Raw genomic sequence first — 14,982 nt, 5'->3', positions numbered from 1 at the left:
GCTCGTGAGTGATGCAGAAATGGACTACATGTAATCCTCAAGGTACATCTGACTATTCAACGAACATTGAAAATTACAACAGCCCACTCCCCGCAAAAGCTACTTATGACCCCACTTCAAGTTACAACGGCTACAGTAAGCCTGAGGTTGTTCGCCCTTATGACCCACCACAGAGTGGCTGCAGTACCCTCTACTTCCCTCCTCCCCACATGCCCCACACTTACCTTCTGAAACTCTCCTGACCCCAGGCTATAAAAGAAGGGCAGGCCATGTGTCCCTGGGCCACATGTCAGTGATCCAAATTCAGCTGCCATTTTGTTCCCACACAATAGCACCCACCAAACAAACTGCTTTGTTTTGCTGCCTTAGAGAGGTCTGCAGTTCTGCAGAAACTTTTGAATGCTGTAGAAAGCTTCCCCAGTATTATGCAAGACCTTGTTAAGGCAGCAGAAGAAAGCAACTTGTCTCCAGGCTGTGTAGCAGTGACCTGAATGCAGACAGCATTTTGTCCCTGCTCATAAAATGTGTGGGAACAAAATGGCAACCACCAGACAAGTTGCTTCATTCTGCTCCTTAGAGAGGTCTACTGCAGTGATACAAAACTTCTGGATGCTGCAGAAAGCTTCTACAGCACTTGTGGAACTGGTTAAGGCAGCAGAATGTGTGGCAGAAAACCCAAATGTGGCCGCCATTTTGTGAGCAGGAGAAAATGCCAACCGCTTTCGAAACTGTGCCGTGTGGTCATGCAACGAATAAGGCATTCCAACACTCTGGAAGGCCTCAGAGCTTTTCAAAAGGTGAGGAGAAGGGTGTTTGGACTGGTGGGATGGAAACCAGGCCTAAGGCCTGGGGACAGCAGGGCTGGTGGGGAGGTGCTAGGTGACACATTACTGCTGCAACATGCAAACGTAATGGGCAGGACTACCTGTACAACACATAACCCTATTGCAGGGGTTTTCAAACTTGGCCCTTTTATGACTTGTGGACTTCAACTCCCAGAATTCCTCAGCCAGCATAAAAGGGCCAAGTTTGAAGACCCCTGCCCTATTGCTTGGTGGATTTCCCCAATGGATTCTCATACTGTTACTTCATATTATGAATATTATATTTTATTTATAGACTACCTTTATTATTTTTATAAATAATAACTCAAGGCAGTGTACATATCCAACACACCTTTCTACTTCTATTTTCCCCACAACAACAACCTTGTGAGGTGGGTTGGGTGGACCGAGAGAGATTGGCCCAAGGTCACCCAAGTGGCTTTCAGGGCTAAGGCAGGACTTGAACTGACCTGATCTTGTGAAAAGCCATGTGATATTGGGAATCCTATTCTGTAAGAATACAGGCAAGAACAGTGAAATTCAATTGTTAAGTTTAACGTACGTTGTAACATAAATACAATAAAAGGAAAATAAGAAAGAATTCATTTTCTGCCCAGTAGTATAAATCCCTATGTATAAACTAGAATAATAATCCATGCTGAGCAACAAGACTGATGAAATGTTAATAATTTCCAGTGCTCTGCATTTTAATTTAAAAAGTTATCTTTCAGAAGTGGTGTACTTAGAAAAACATAGTGCATCTCATTTAAAATATCAATTAATATTTATGTTGTATATTGCAAAAACAAAGGTCCAATAATTTCTGAAATGAAGCACAGATTGAACTACTAGTGGGATGTTGAGCATTTGGCACTGAGTGGGTTTATAATCTGATTTTAATGAAATTGGCAAAAGGAATAGCAAAACCTAGTGCTTAAAAATGAAATCCAGGTAAATATTTGACCAGCCTGTAGAATATAATATGAGTGATGGGTTTCTGTGCTTAAATAAGCTGCTTTCTTACTGTAAGGCAGCAAAGTGAAGACTCTTATGTGGGCCTGTGCCATTTTGACAAGAGCCTATTCATAGGCATGAAATATTAATTTAAAATATTCCTTTTGCCTATTGGCAGCCATTCCACTAGTAATAAATGGGAGATTCAGTTCCTTGATGCATTAAAAACTATCACATCAGGCGGCACCAAAAAGGCATTCTTTATTCAGGATTCAAGCAACATTTGGGAGATCCATAGAAATAGGAAAAAAATCTTCTTCCTGTACATATGCTAGGATTCCATTCTATCCATACAATCAGTTCAAATGTAAAAGAAAAATGTATGTTTTGTTCTGAAGGGTTCTGGAACAAAGGGAAATTGTTTAGTCTAACTGTTGCTTTCTTGCTTTTTTGTAATCAGCTTTTGCACCAGAGAAATTTCACGCAAGTGTGGGAAACTTGTACATGGAGGGATATACTGAAGGAGGGAATGAGGAAGTGTACAGGAATGATTGATGTCTTTCTTATGATGTAATGGCTCTGTTGCCTGATTTTCATTGGCTAACAAAGTTTATAAAGCAATGCTACCAATTTTCTAAGGCGTGGCACTTCTGGACGTAACTCTGCCAGCGTTCCAGGTTCTTGGCCACCCAGCTGCTTAATTTGATCAAATAAAGTGCTGCTTGATCAAGAAGTCTCCGCTTGGGTTATCTGATTAGATTGATGTGCTATCTCAAGTTCAAGTAAGGGACTGGGACCTTACAGTTCCATTCCCTGATTATGGCCCTATTATATTTGCTTGCACGTGTCCTATTTATTCACAATCCTGCCAAGACTGAGTGGCTGTGCATACCGGCATCTCGGGTTAACCAGACTATCCCATCTTTAATGATGGGGGGTGAGGTGTTACCCCCCCCCCCCCCGTTGATAGGGCTCGCAACTTGGGCGTCCTCCTGGATTCACGGCTCAATTTTGAAGATCACATAGGAGCCGTGACCAGAGGGGCTTTTGCCCAGGTTCGCCTGGTGCACCAGTTGCAACCCTATCTGGACTGAGATGCCCTATGCACAGTCACCCATGCGCTCATGACTTCCCGGTTAGACTACTGCAACGCTCTCTACATGGGGCTGCCCTGAGGACCACTCGGAAGCTTCAACTGGTGCAGAATGCGGCTGCACGAGTTGTGATGGGGGTTTCCCGATACTCCCATGTAACACCTCTACTCCGCGAGCTGCATTGGCTTCCGGTTGCCCTCCGGGTGAGATTCAAGGTGCTGGTGATAACCTATAAAGCCCTAAATGGCCTGGGTCTGGGATATTTGAGAGAACACCTGCTGCCAGCATCAAGTTCCCTTTGTCCTGTGCGCTCCCACAGGGAGGGCCTTCTCAGGGTGCCGCCGGTAAAAGACTGCCGGCAGATAACACCCAGGGGGAGGGCCTTCTCAGTGGGTGTGCCTGCCCTTTGGAACCAGCTGCCCGTGGAGCTTAGGACTGCCCCCGACCTTCATTCATTCTTCCAGGACCTGAAGACCTGGCTCTTTGAGCTCTCCGGCCCAGGCTGAGAGTTTTTAATTGGGGTTTTATATTTTTTCAGGGATCAAATTTAATTATTTTTAATTGTTTTTAACTTTTGTATTGTATTGACGTTTTTAAATACCTTGTAAACTGCCCTGAGTCCTACGGGAAAAGGGCGGTATATAAATTCAATAACTTAACTTAACTCTATAAGGGTATATGACTGGAACACAAAGAATGGAACTCAAACTGGAAAAGGGAAAAGAATCTCCTACTATAGTTTCATATTTGCCTGGTGCCACCAATAGAAAACACTAGTTCCTTTACTGATCATGATAGGCTTTGTATTCATAGTCAAATTCAATAGTATCCTAGGCAGTCTGGAATTACAGAAGCAAACAAGATCAGGAAGTGCTGTTCTTTTTATGGCTTCTGAGTGGCTCCAGGAAACTTCACAAGATCCAGGCAAAGGCGGTATTGATAATAGTTATCGCTGCTATTGCGGGAGAAAGACAGGCAGACCGTGTGTGTGTGTGTGTGTGTGTGTGTGTGTGTGTGTGTGTGTGTAATCAGAGTTGATGGAATTTTCCTCCAGATTTCTAGTAACTGTCCTTTTGGCAATCTGTTTCAGCCATTAGTGGAATCATGTAACTTTAATTACAGTTTCATTAATAATTCTGAGAAAGAGAAAAGTCAGCCCTGTAACATCCATGTCACAAAAAGGTTTTTTTTAAAAAAATGGTATTGCCTTTTTTAAAAACATTTAATATAACAGTGGATAATAGCTGTATTAGAACAAATCCAAAAGGATAGTTCCCTCCCCCCCCCCAAAAAAACAACTTTTAAAAGATCTGTCTGCATCAAGCTGCTGTTGTTTTGAAGTCATTTTTCCATTTGATAAATTCCCATGGCAAAGCCATTCATTTGAGAAAATATCTCCTTTTTGAATCATTTATAAGGAAGGAACTTTGAACCAGTCAGTTTTATACTGGAGTCCAGAGATTCATGTCACAAAGCCCTACGTGATTAAGCAAGTTAAAAGGCACAGTTGCAAAAATTGGGGTTGGGGGCAGCTTTAAGAATAAACTTTGCATAAGTTTGTTTGGGCTACTTTCAAGTTTAAAAAAATAAATAAAAGTATGCATTGTATTTAGGCTTTTAGTTCTGAGCCTTAAGCATTGTTTGGTACGTGTCAAATGACCGTTCTGGGAACATATGAAGGTAATTAAAAGTACCAAGAATGTACAGCTGGCCATTTTTCATCACTAAGTTTCATTGGTTTTTCATGTACAGAATTCTGCTTTAATCTCCAGATAGCAATAATGGGAGTGGATCGTGATGTTTTCAAGAAGACTAAAAAACAGCATTTTTACATTAGTAATGATATCTTCATTTCATAATTACAAAAAAGCTATATACCTAGGAGTTAGATGTGGTACATATACTACTCAGTGCTGAGACAGCCACAGCATGTTATTTAAACTAAACAAAAATTCAAAAATAAATAGTGAGTCATATGATGAAACTATACTAAATATTTACAATATTGAACTAAGGATGCCTATACATCTGGCTGATATCACTGAATCATTTAGGGGTGCTAATATGCCCCCCAAAACTGCATTGGGGCTCGCCAGATTCTTTGCCTCATTTTTTAAAAGATTTTTTTAATTAAAATAATTAAATAGATGGCACATTGCAAAGAAACACTCTGCAACAATGTTTTTGGTTGCAACAGTACATGATTGGTGATGGTGGATGGGGAGGGAGGAGGGGGTCAGAGCCGGTGGGATAGGACACAATCCCAAAGCCTCTAGGGACCCAGCAGGGCAGGATGGAGGGAGATAGCATACTTGCAGTCAGTTGTAAGAGCAACTCCGCCCATGTTTTCTGCATGTGACTGCACAGGCACTGGATCTTTAACTTGGAAAGTGGGTCATGGGTAGCTTTGTGGGGAGCGTGTTGTAACTTCAAACAGTTGCTAAGCAATCAGTCATAAGTCGAAGACTTCCTGAAGTCATTTAGTAGATAGGCAAGACTCTCCTTGCTGCCATTTTGTGAGTGTAACCAGATCTTCAATATTCCAAACATGTCTCTCATAGAAAGATTGACTAGCCTGTTGTTCAAAACATGTAAATATAGTTGTTCACGTCTGCAGGTTCAATACTGATAGGCTGGTTATTCTTTATCTATTAGAACTGTTGTTCCTAGCCAGACATCAGTTCCCACTTTTTTTTTCCAGCAGCATGGGCTCTGCAGTGGACATAGTTGTTCTTATGGTTATTTTAACTGACTGGAATCATATTCAAGACTTACAATAACGGCAAGTGGTATAGAAATTGTGTATTTCAAGGTAATCACTGGATTAAAACAATGCATTAAAAACTCAACAAAATAATATGATTGCAAAATCCCCTACCACCAAAACATTGCTTTAGGTATTTGCATTTTAAAAACTTTAAATAGGCAAGGCAAACTGCCTAAGTCACAGTGGACACTGGCCATCCGTTAATTAGCAGAGACTACAAATAGGGATTCTCATTCTAATATATAAGGGATATGAGGTTTCTGGGACTGAGTTGCTGTCACATATGGTACACCAGATTTGTCATGTAATCAGGCCAGCTGTGGAATGAATGTTTGCCAAATGTTCAAAGTTATAACAATTCTGGGAAAAGTGTTCCAATATCTCAGGGGCTGCCACAAAGAAGAGGGAGTCAAGCTATTCTCCAAAGCACCTGAAAGCAGGACAAGAAGCAATGGATGGAAACTAGTCAAGGAGAGAAGCAACCTAGAACTAAGGAGAAACTTCCTGACAGTTAGAACAATTAACCAGTGGAACAACCTGCCTCCAGAGGTGGTGAATGCTGCAACACTGGAGGTTTTTAAGAAGAGACTGGACAGCCATTTGCCTGAAATGGTATAGGGTTTCCTGCCTGAGCAGGGGTTTGGACTACATGACCTCCAAGGTCCCTTCCAACATTATTATTATTATTATTATTATTATTATTATTGTAATTATTATTATTGACTTTGCAACTATAACTGTTACAGTATCCCCACGGTCATGTGATCAAACTTTGGGTGCTTGCCAACTGGCATCCATTTATCAGAGCTGCCACATCCCAGGGTCACAGGATCGCCATTTGCAATCTTCCCAGGAGGGCTCCGAGAAATAAAGTCTATGGGGGAAGCCAGATTTGCTTAATGACCACACGATTCACTTAATGATTTGCTTAACCACCGCAACACAAGAGGTTGTAAAACTGAGCACAACTCACTTAGCAACCATCAGAAACTCAAGTCCCAACTGTGGTCCTAAGTTGAGGACAACCTACAGAGTCTTGGCAAGAAAAGTCCTAATTGGATTGAATGGGAACTTGAATAGATGTTTAATGAGCTAAGCAAATGGAAAAGCAAAGCTAAATCATCCCTTAACCCAGTTCTAGAGAAGAGCTGTAACCAGCAGGAATAGGGAGGCTGCTATTCCCATCACCAATTCTGCTGACAAAGACAAACTGGTTTGAGTTGACTGCTGGGGGTTGGAGGGTCAAATCCCAACAAACCACGTTACCAGTGAAAGGTTGTGAAATGGAATCATCTGGAGGCAGAACCAGATTCAGACTTGACTTCATCCAAAGAGGCTTCAACTCTTTCTCCTCATGCCAGCATAGCACTTCACTTTCCCTTATACTAAGCATGCAATCTTGTATCACTTGTGTTGGAAGACTAACAAATAATAATGGTGACACTACTGAGCAAAATAGCTATGAATAGAATTGAATTGCCAGGTCCTCAAGTTTGGTTGAACTGTTATGCTTCTCCCCAGTGGTGGGATTCAGCCGGTTCGCATCAGTTCGGCAGAACCGGTAGCTAATTTTTTGTTGCCCAGGCCCAGAATGGACTTCTGGAAGCGGCATCCACACAGAGAACCGGTTGTTCACCTATTTGAATCCCACCTGGATATAACAGACATGTATTACAATAACAATATATAATGGTGATAATACAGCATAACAAAGTAAGTTACATATAAAAGTGTTGAATTATTGTGCTGATATTTTGGATGCTGAGTGCCCTTTGTAGTCATAAGCACTCTAATCTTCTATCTGAATGAAATTAATCTTTCCTTTAAATAAAGGTAAGAAAAAAATATTCGCTAGTCAAGACATTGTCCTAGGCACACTAGGTTTAAATATATGGTTGGATGTAATACTTGGACAGCACGTATGTCACAGAATATTAGGCTGGCCAAAACAATAAGGTTAAGGTTTCACTCCACAATATCAACATACTCTAATGAAAGGAAAACATTCCTATGATTTCTCAGATGTTGTGGTGGGAGAAAACATTTTATCTGGTGGGCCGGAAGACAGAAGCAAAGAGGAATTCTCAGACAGCCTAGCCCAGCTCTCCAAAGAATTTACACATTTAAGCATCTTGCATTCTGTGCAATGGTTCCTAGGTTTTGTAACTTTCAAGAAAGAAAATAAAAGTATTTTCCCATATAATAATTTTGTTGTTGGCAACATAAATCAGATTGGGCTCCATAAGAATCTTCACACATGACTTCATTTGACAATCGTATTGTGTTTTACAATTTTAGATTAGATGAATCTCTTAAATCATATCAAAGTCCTCGTGCTGTTTAGCGAACAAGAAAAAGGAGAATGAGAAAAAAATGCTCTTGGGTCATTCCTATTGCAACAAATTCATATTCATAACAGCTATGTTGCTCTTGAAACTGAATCCATTCAATGGTCATCTGAAATTCCAGAATGAAATTTGGTACAGGTAGTCCTTGACCTGGCAACTTTAACATGCATGGAATTCCACTTCCACAATTCCCCGGTCAGAATTGGCATTGATGTCCACACATCTTAAAAGTTGCCAACTTTGAAAAACACTGATATAGATGAACACATAAGATCAAGTTACCTGCTGCTCCATACACAAATTAGAAAAGTGGCATAGCTGTTAAACAGAATTTATGAAATTACACATTAGGGACATGAGAATATTAACAGAAAGCAAAAAAACAAAAAACAAAAAAAACCCAAACCACCACCATTTGGCTTTGTTAAGATTGCCACCTGCTGAGGAAAATGAAGCACAGCATTACTCAAAGTTAACAATCATAAAGAAACTGACAAGGGATGGTTTTAATTCAGTTACATTCCTTAGATTATTGCATCATCTGTAAAACTCTAGCCTTGGAAGTCCCATCCATTATCAATAAAATGAAGATGATAACGGAAATAGGATCTGTCTCAGTTCTATAGTTTCCACTGAGATCCGTAAATTAGACCTGAGGCAACCTTCTTAACACAGCATTGGGACTTAGCAAAAAGAGCCAAAGTCTTTCATAGAAAAACTGTAAACACCTAATTAGTGTTTGCTTAAGAATGAAAGCACCTCCAAATAGGAGCACAGAAATTACTCAAAATTCCAGAAGTAGGTAAAAAAATCAATCAGACCTAATGAAGTATTTGGAATGCCAATGCAGTACCATAATCATACATTTAGCCACAGCTCTTCAAGTCTGCTAGTGGAAAACCACAAATGTGTTGCTCTAAACATGTCTGGGTATCAAGTTAGGTAAAATGTCCACAGGAGAACAAATCACAACTCTATAAGTCAAGTCTGCAGAAATCAATTTATGGATTAAATTAACCCCTAATCCCAGAACACAAGTTCAGGATCCAAAAAGATTATGATAAGACTTGAACTATGGGCTCTATCCAACAAAATGAAATTTAATGTGGAGAAAAGCAAGGTTTTACACTTAAGCAAGAAAAACTAAAGGTACAAATACAGGTTAGGTGAAACCAGGCTCAAAAACAGTAACTGTGAGAGGGATCTTGGAGTCCTAGTGGACAATCAATCACTGAAATATGAGCCAGTAGTGTGTGGCAGCAGTCAAAAAGGCTAATACAACCTTTGGTTGTATAAACAGAGGCATAGGACCAAAATCACATGAAGTATTGCTATCGCTTTATAAAGCCTTAGTAAGGCCAGACCTGGAATACAGCATCCAGTTTTGGTCACATTACAAAAAAAAAAAGTTGAGACTTTGGAAAAAGTGCAAAGAAAAGCAACTAAGTTGGTTAAAGGCCTGGAGACTAAAACATATGAAGAACTGTTGCAGGATTTGAGTTTGGCTAGTCTAGAGAAAAGAAAGACTCGGGGGGACATGATAGCAATATTCCAGTATTTGAGAGGCTGCCACAAAAAGGAGGCCAACTTATTTCCCAAAGCACCAGAAGGCAAGACAAGAAACAATGGATGGAAACTAATCAAGGAGAGAAGCAACCTGGAATTGAGGAGAAACTTCCTAAGAGTGAGGACTATTAATCTGTGGAACAGCTTGCTTTCTGAAGTTGTAGGTGCTTCATCACTGGAAGTTTTTAACAAGAGACTGGACAGTCACTTCTCTGAAATGGTGTAGGGCAGGGGTCCCCAACCTATGGGCCGTGGCCCACGACTGGGCTGTGGGCTGTTGGTCAAGGGCCATAGAAATGGCTGGCAGGTGTGCACACGCGTGCCTGCACACTCCCCCCACTTGCACTAGCACCTGCAGCTCCATTTGCGCGGGCGTGAACAGGGCCACTAGCACCGGGCAGGTGTGCGTGGCTCATTTGCACATGCGTGAACAGGCCGCTAGGGCCGGGTGGGTTGCGTAGCCCATTTGTGCATGTGCGAACAAGGCCACAAGCTATCACGGGAGTGCATGGCCATTTCAAGGAATATTCAAGAAACTATCACTACAATTGCAACTGTAACACAGGCCCTTAACCCATGTGGTTTTGGCTGCCTAAGACTGGTAGCTCTGTTTGGCTCAGGTTTTATCCTGTCATCAAAGAGGACAGCTTTAACATGCATTGTCGCTGACACTAAGTTTTAGCAATGTTACTGCTTACTGAATATTGTTAAAATGCTAAACACTGTGAAAGGAAAAAAAAACCCAGTTTGAACAGTTCTTGTTTGTTGTCAGATGTTCTACGGACTCCATTTGCAGGTATTCAGGAGAGAAAAGCAAAGCAATGTGTGAAAGCTTTTGTTGAAAACATTTTATTTATTTATTTATTTATTTATTTGTTTATTTATTTATTTATAGTTTCAATATACCATCACATTCCTAAAAATACTTTGGCAATTTTCTTGCAATTGAATGTGCAACTTATTTAGTCAAGGAAACGCTTATCTCTGCAGAATTATTTAAATACATATGTTTATTTTGTTGCCTATCACAGAAAGGCAGGATAACAAAACTTTTGACAACTCACATGAAGGATTAGATATAATTTCTCTTCAAATTCTTCTCAATTACGCTATTGTAATTTTTGTGCTATACTGCAATCAACATTAAATCCTATTTATACTTAAACTAAGCTCTGCTTAACCAAAATAGCTTTGTTTCCAAGTAAATGTATTTTAGTTTATTCAATTTTTAAAACTAATTTCAGACAGCTTTACAAAATACAGTGCAAACAAGACAAGAAAAATCGCAATTACATCCACAGTAGTCCAATATTAAAATCAGTTCCAGAGCATGAATTGTTGTTTTGATAGAAGCTGGACTGTTTTGCTACAAATAGCAAAATTTCTAAATCTATTTAATGTATTACTTCCTGGCTTCGGTAAAAGTGCAAATCAAATGGGAATCACTACTACTATAACTTACATCAGTCAAGTCCTTTTGTAACTTCTTTTATAAAAACATATAATGTGTTTCTAATGTGTCCACCTATCAGAAGGTGGAAACAATTAGCTCTTAGTAAAGGAGCAATGCAGAATATGGGTATCTAAGCAACACGATGCTAAAAGAATCAGCGTTAATATAGAGATTATAACCATAGAATAGTTGTAATATTTTAATGCAAAATTATAAGTTGGAATAAAACAGATGTAAGCCTAACTGTATCCCTATGTTTAACATTCAATTCTTTAAATCTAGAAATTACATTTTTTAACATTTACATTTTCTTGTCTAACAGAAATTAATAAGTAACCTAGTGACATTCAAGGAGTCCTGGATGGGAAACTCTAGACAAAGAAACACACACAAGAATGCCAATTTGTAATGATAAATGAAGAATACTTTTGATCTAGATATATGAGAGGTCCCTAGGCAAGAACTAATTAAATCTATTTTTAAACACTTAAAATTTGTAACAAGTTGAAATAAGATATTAACCATGCATTGTGTGTCACACAGACTAAAAGTGTAAAAGCCACATGTGCTAAAAATTGGTTTTACTGCTAGTTCTTTTCTTAGCTTGAGTATAAGCATGTTGGAAAATTATATACAAAGTAAAGTGTGCTTTTCTTCAAACTGGAAGGTATAAAAACTGAGTAAAAGAATAGATGGGGAAAAGATGTAGCAGAATAAAATATATTAAGAAGTAAAATGTCAATTGTAATGAGCTAATGGGAAAAAACCCATTCATATAAGAAATTTAGAAAAAAAACATCCCCGTATTCCTATACTGCTTATGAACATGGACTTTGTGCGTCCATGACAATCAAAAGCCCAGCTTTTCCATTTATTTAGCAGCTGATAATTTAAATACAGAAAGAGAAAGACAAGGAAAAAACAAATTTCAAGCAGCTTATAGTGTGTATGAAACCAATAAATATCTTTCATAGACAGTTATGGTAATTAAATAGACATTCTTGATTAGTCACATTTTTATTCTTATGGAAAAACACTAAATCTGGACAGGTAGCATTTATAAGCCTTCAAACATGATCATTTGCTGCAGGCTCTGTGACATAAAATACTGCAACATAAAATACGTATATATTAATGAGAGACTAAGATGGACAATAAAAATATTTAATGTTACTGCAAAATATTTTTCAAAATCTGATCAAGGTAATATGCTAAATAACCATTACGGATACCCATCCCATAAATAATATGAAATTAGAATTCAAGAATTTTGCTACAATATATGGAAGAAAATAGAATCAAACCTGCTGACCTCCAATGTTAATGAGGGGCATAAGAATCTTCAGTATGTTAGTTGCCTATTTTTATAGTGAATTCCCAGTAAGGTTGCTGAATTAAGTAGATATAATAGAACAAAACCTGAAATTTCTTTTGCTTGGTTTTGGCTTTACTATAACCCTTATCACTCAGAAATACTTTCTTCCTATATTTTAAAAACACTCATAGGTTATCCAAGAAAGCTCAAAGTCCTTTCCTAACTTTATTTTGAGAGGCTCAGGATATTGCACTGAATGCAAGTTAACATTCATGAGATGACTTGAAGCATTATTTTGGCTACAATACGGTAATTCAGTCTTTGGTATGTAAAACTAAGCTTCAAATCCAGATACAGCATTGTCTAAGGCTACCAGCAGCCAATTTTTTTTGTTAATCCTATTACATAATAAAGGTACTGCAGAAATAAAAAGCTTTTATGCAATGCTGAAATTATTACCAAATGTATCGTACACTTTCATGCATAAACAATGTTAGTATTTCCATAAAAAAATAAGTTGTTGGAATTACTCTTTATTGTACCAGCAATTTTTAATATTCCCCTATTGTCAAGCATTAATCTTTCCATAAACAAAATAACCTTTCGTCTAAAATGTTAAGCAGACATATGGAAGTGAACCATAGAAAAAAGAAGCATTCACAATGATGAGGCAGACATTCAATTATCACAAATGATAGAAAATATAAACTACGTTTTTTGTTACATCATTTACATGATTTTCGTAGGCTTTCAAACATTGACTTGTGCAGACATGTTATACATCGACCTCAGAAGGCATCATGGTGTTGGAGCAGGAGTCACTTTCATACTGCTAAGTGCTGCATGGATTCTGAAATGTAACCTGGATTCCATGGAATAGTCCTTGTAATTGTTTCTACAAAAGAACATTCGGTTACTTGGTCATTTGCCACCCCGCACTACTCCAATAAAATCAAAGGGAGAAATTTGTGGATGAGATTTTTCCAGTGGAAATATTTTACAGATAGTCCTCAACGTATGACCACAACTGAGCCCAAAATTTATGTGGTTACGTGATAAATTTGTTAAGTGAGTTTTGCCCCATTGTACAATTTGTCTTGCCACATTTCTCAGGTGAATCACTGCAGTTGTTAAATTAGTAAGCCAGTTCTTAAGTGAACCTGGCTTTCCCACTGACTTTGTCAGAAGGTCACAAAACATGACCCCAGGACACTGTAACTGTCATAAATATGAACCACTTGTCAAGCATCCGAATGTAAATCATGTGACCATGGGGATGCCACAGTGGTCATAAGTCACTTTTTCCAGTGTTGTTCTAAGCTTGAACGGTCACTAAACAAACTGTTATGTGTCAAGGACTACCTGTTATCTTTTAAATTTTAAGCATGCTGCTGGCTGGAGAATTTTGGAACTTGAAGTCCACCCATCTTGCCAAATTGCCAAGGTTGTGAAACACTGTTCTAGACCAGGGTTGTCAAACTCAATTTCATTGAGGGCCGCATCAGCATTGCAGTTGCCCTCAGGGGGCCAAGTGGGTATGGCCAGGGTGAGCGTGGCCTACTGGGTGGGCATGGCCAGCTCTACATCGTTCGCATCAAGGGTGCCTATGGGGGCCTGGGCAGGAGTGGGAGCCGTTCCCTCACTGTTTCTAGGATGGCTTCGCGGGCCACATGAAACCACTTTGCGGGCCGGATCTGGCCCCCGGGCCTTGTGTTTGACATGTTTGTTCTAGACTATACCTTGTCCTAATCCACTCTCATTATCCAATATTTGCTATTAGTTCCTGCTCAAGTACAGATAACTCCCACCTTAATTTTTACTCTCAAATACCCAAGTTTCAATTTCCTAGTAATCAGACGGTCATTTTTTGATTTACAAGATCTTCTAGAAGAAACCTTTCAAATTTATGTCAATTCTCCTATTTTCAGTTCAGAGAGTGTGTTCTTCAATGGTTTTCCCCAGCCCCATTGCTTTTGTACTTTTGGCATTTGTGCAACAAATTAAGTTGGATCTCTTGTGTCAAGAAGTGAGTAGAGAAATGTTTCCTGTTCATGTTTTTCAATCAGCAAGATATTTTGAATTAACTATGCTAATTAGGTAAGCTGAAATCAATTTTGTGTATTTATTGATTATAGTTGTATAAAATAATTACTACTTACTTTGCAGCTTCTATAAATCTTACAGCTTTTCCTCTTTCATCCTGTTGTTTATATAGAAGACCCAACTCGAACATTGAATATGGAGCTAAGTAGGCATCATACTTTAACTGCTTCTCACTAAAATGCAAAGGGACATTATATCATTATTAAGGGCAACTAAAAAGGTTGCTCAGTGGGTTAGGACGCTGAGCTTGTCAATCACAAGGACGGCAGTTTGGCGGGTCGAATCCCGAGTGCCGCGTAGCAGAGTGAGCGCCTGTTACTCATCCCAGCTTCTGCCAACCTAGCAGTTCGAAAGCACATAAAAATGCAAGTAGAAAAATAAAGAAGGTAACAGCGTTCTGTGCGCCTTTGGTGTCTAGTCATGTCGGCCACATGACCACGGAGATGTCCTCAGACAAGCACTGGCTCTTTGGCTTTGAAACGGAGATGAGCACTGGCCCCTAGAGTCGGAAACGACTAGCACACATGTGCGGGGGAACCTTTACCTTTACCTTTACTA

General features: G+C 39.2%; 1 protein-coding gene across 1 annotated transcript in view; it reads right to left on the bottom strand.

Moving 5' to 3' along the window:
• Positions 1–10,197: 10,197 nt before the first annotated feature.
• Positions 10,198–14,982, bottom strand: part of TTC39B (tetratricopeptide repeat domain 39B) — a 61,392-nt gene continuing 56,607 nt past the window's right edge. Inside the window, exons 18-19 of the mRNA XM_083351457.1 lie at positions 14,481–14,597; positions 10,198–13,216 (exon numbers count right to left, since the gene is read on the bottom strand). Coding sequence (XP_083207583.1) covers positions 13,120–13,216; positions 14,481–14,597 — 214 coding nt within the window. The 3' untranslated portion in view covers positions 10,198–13,119. The remainder of the gene's footprint in view (positions 13,217–14,480; positions 14,598–14,982) is intronic.

This window comes from Vipera ursinii (genome assembly GCF_947247035.1).
Source record: "Vipera ursinii genome assembly, chromosome: 2".
NCBI classification, from domain to species: Eukaryota; Metazoa; Chordata; class Lepidosauria; order Squamata; family Viperidae; genus Vipera; species Vipera ursinii.
The sequence above is the reverse complement of the archived record's forward strand: the minus strand, read 5'-3'. Positions and strand labels throughout refer to the sequence as shown.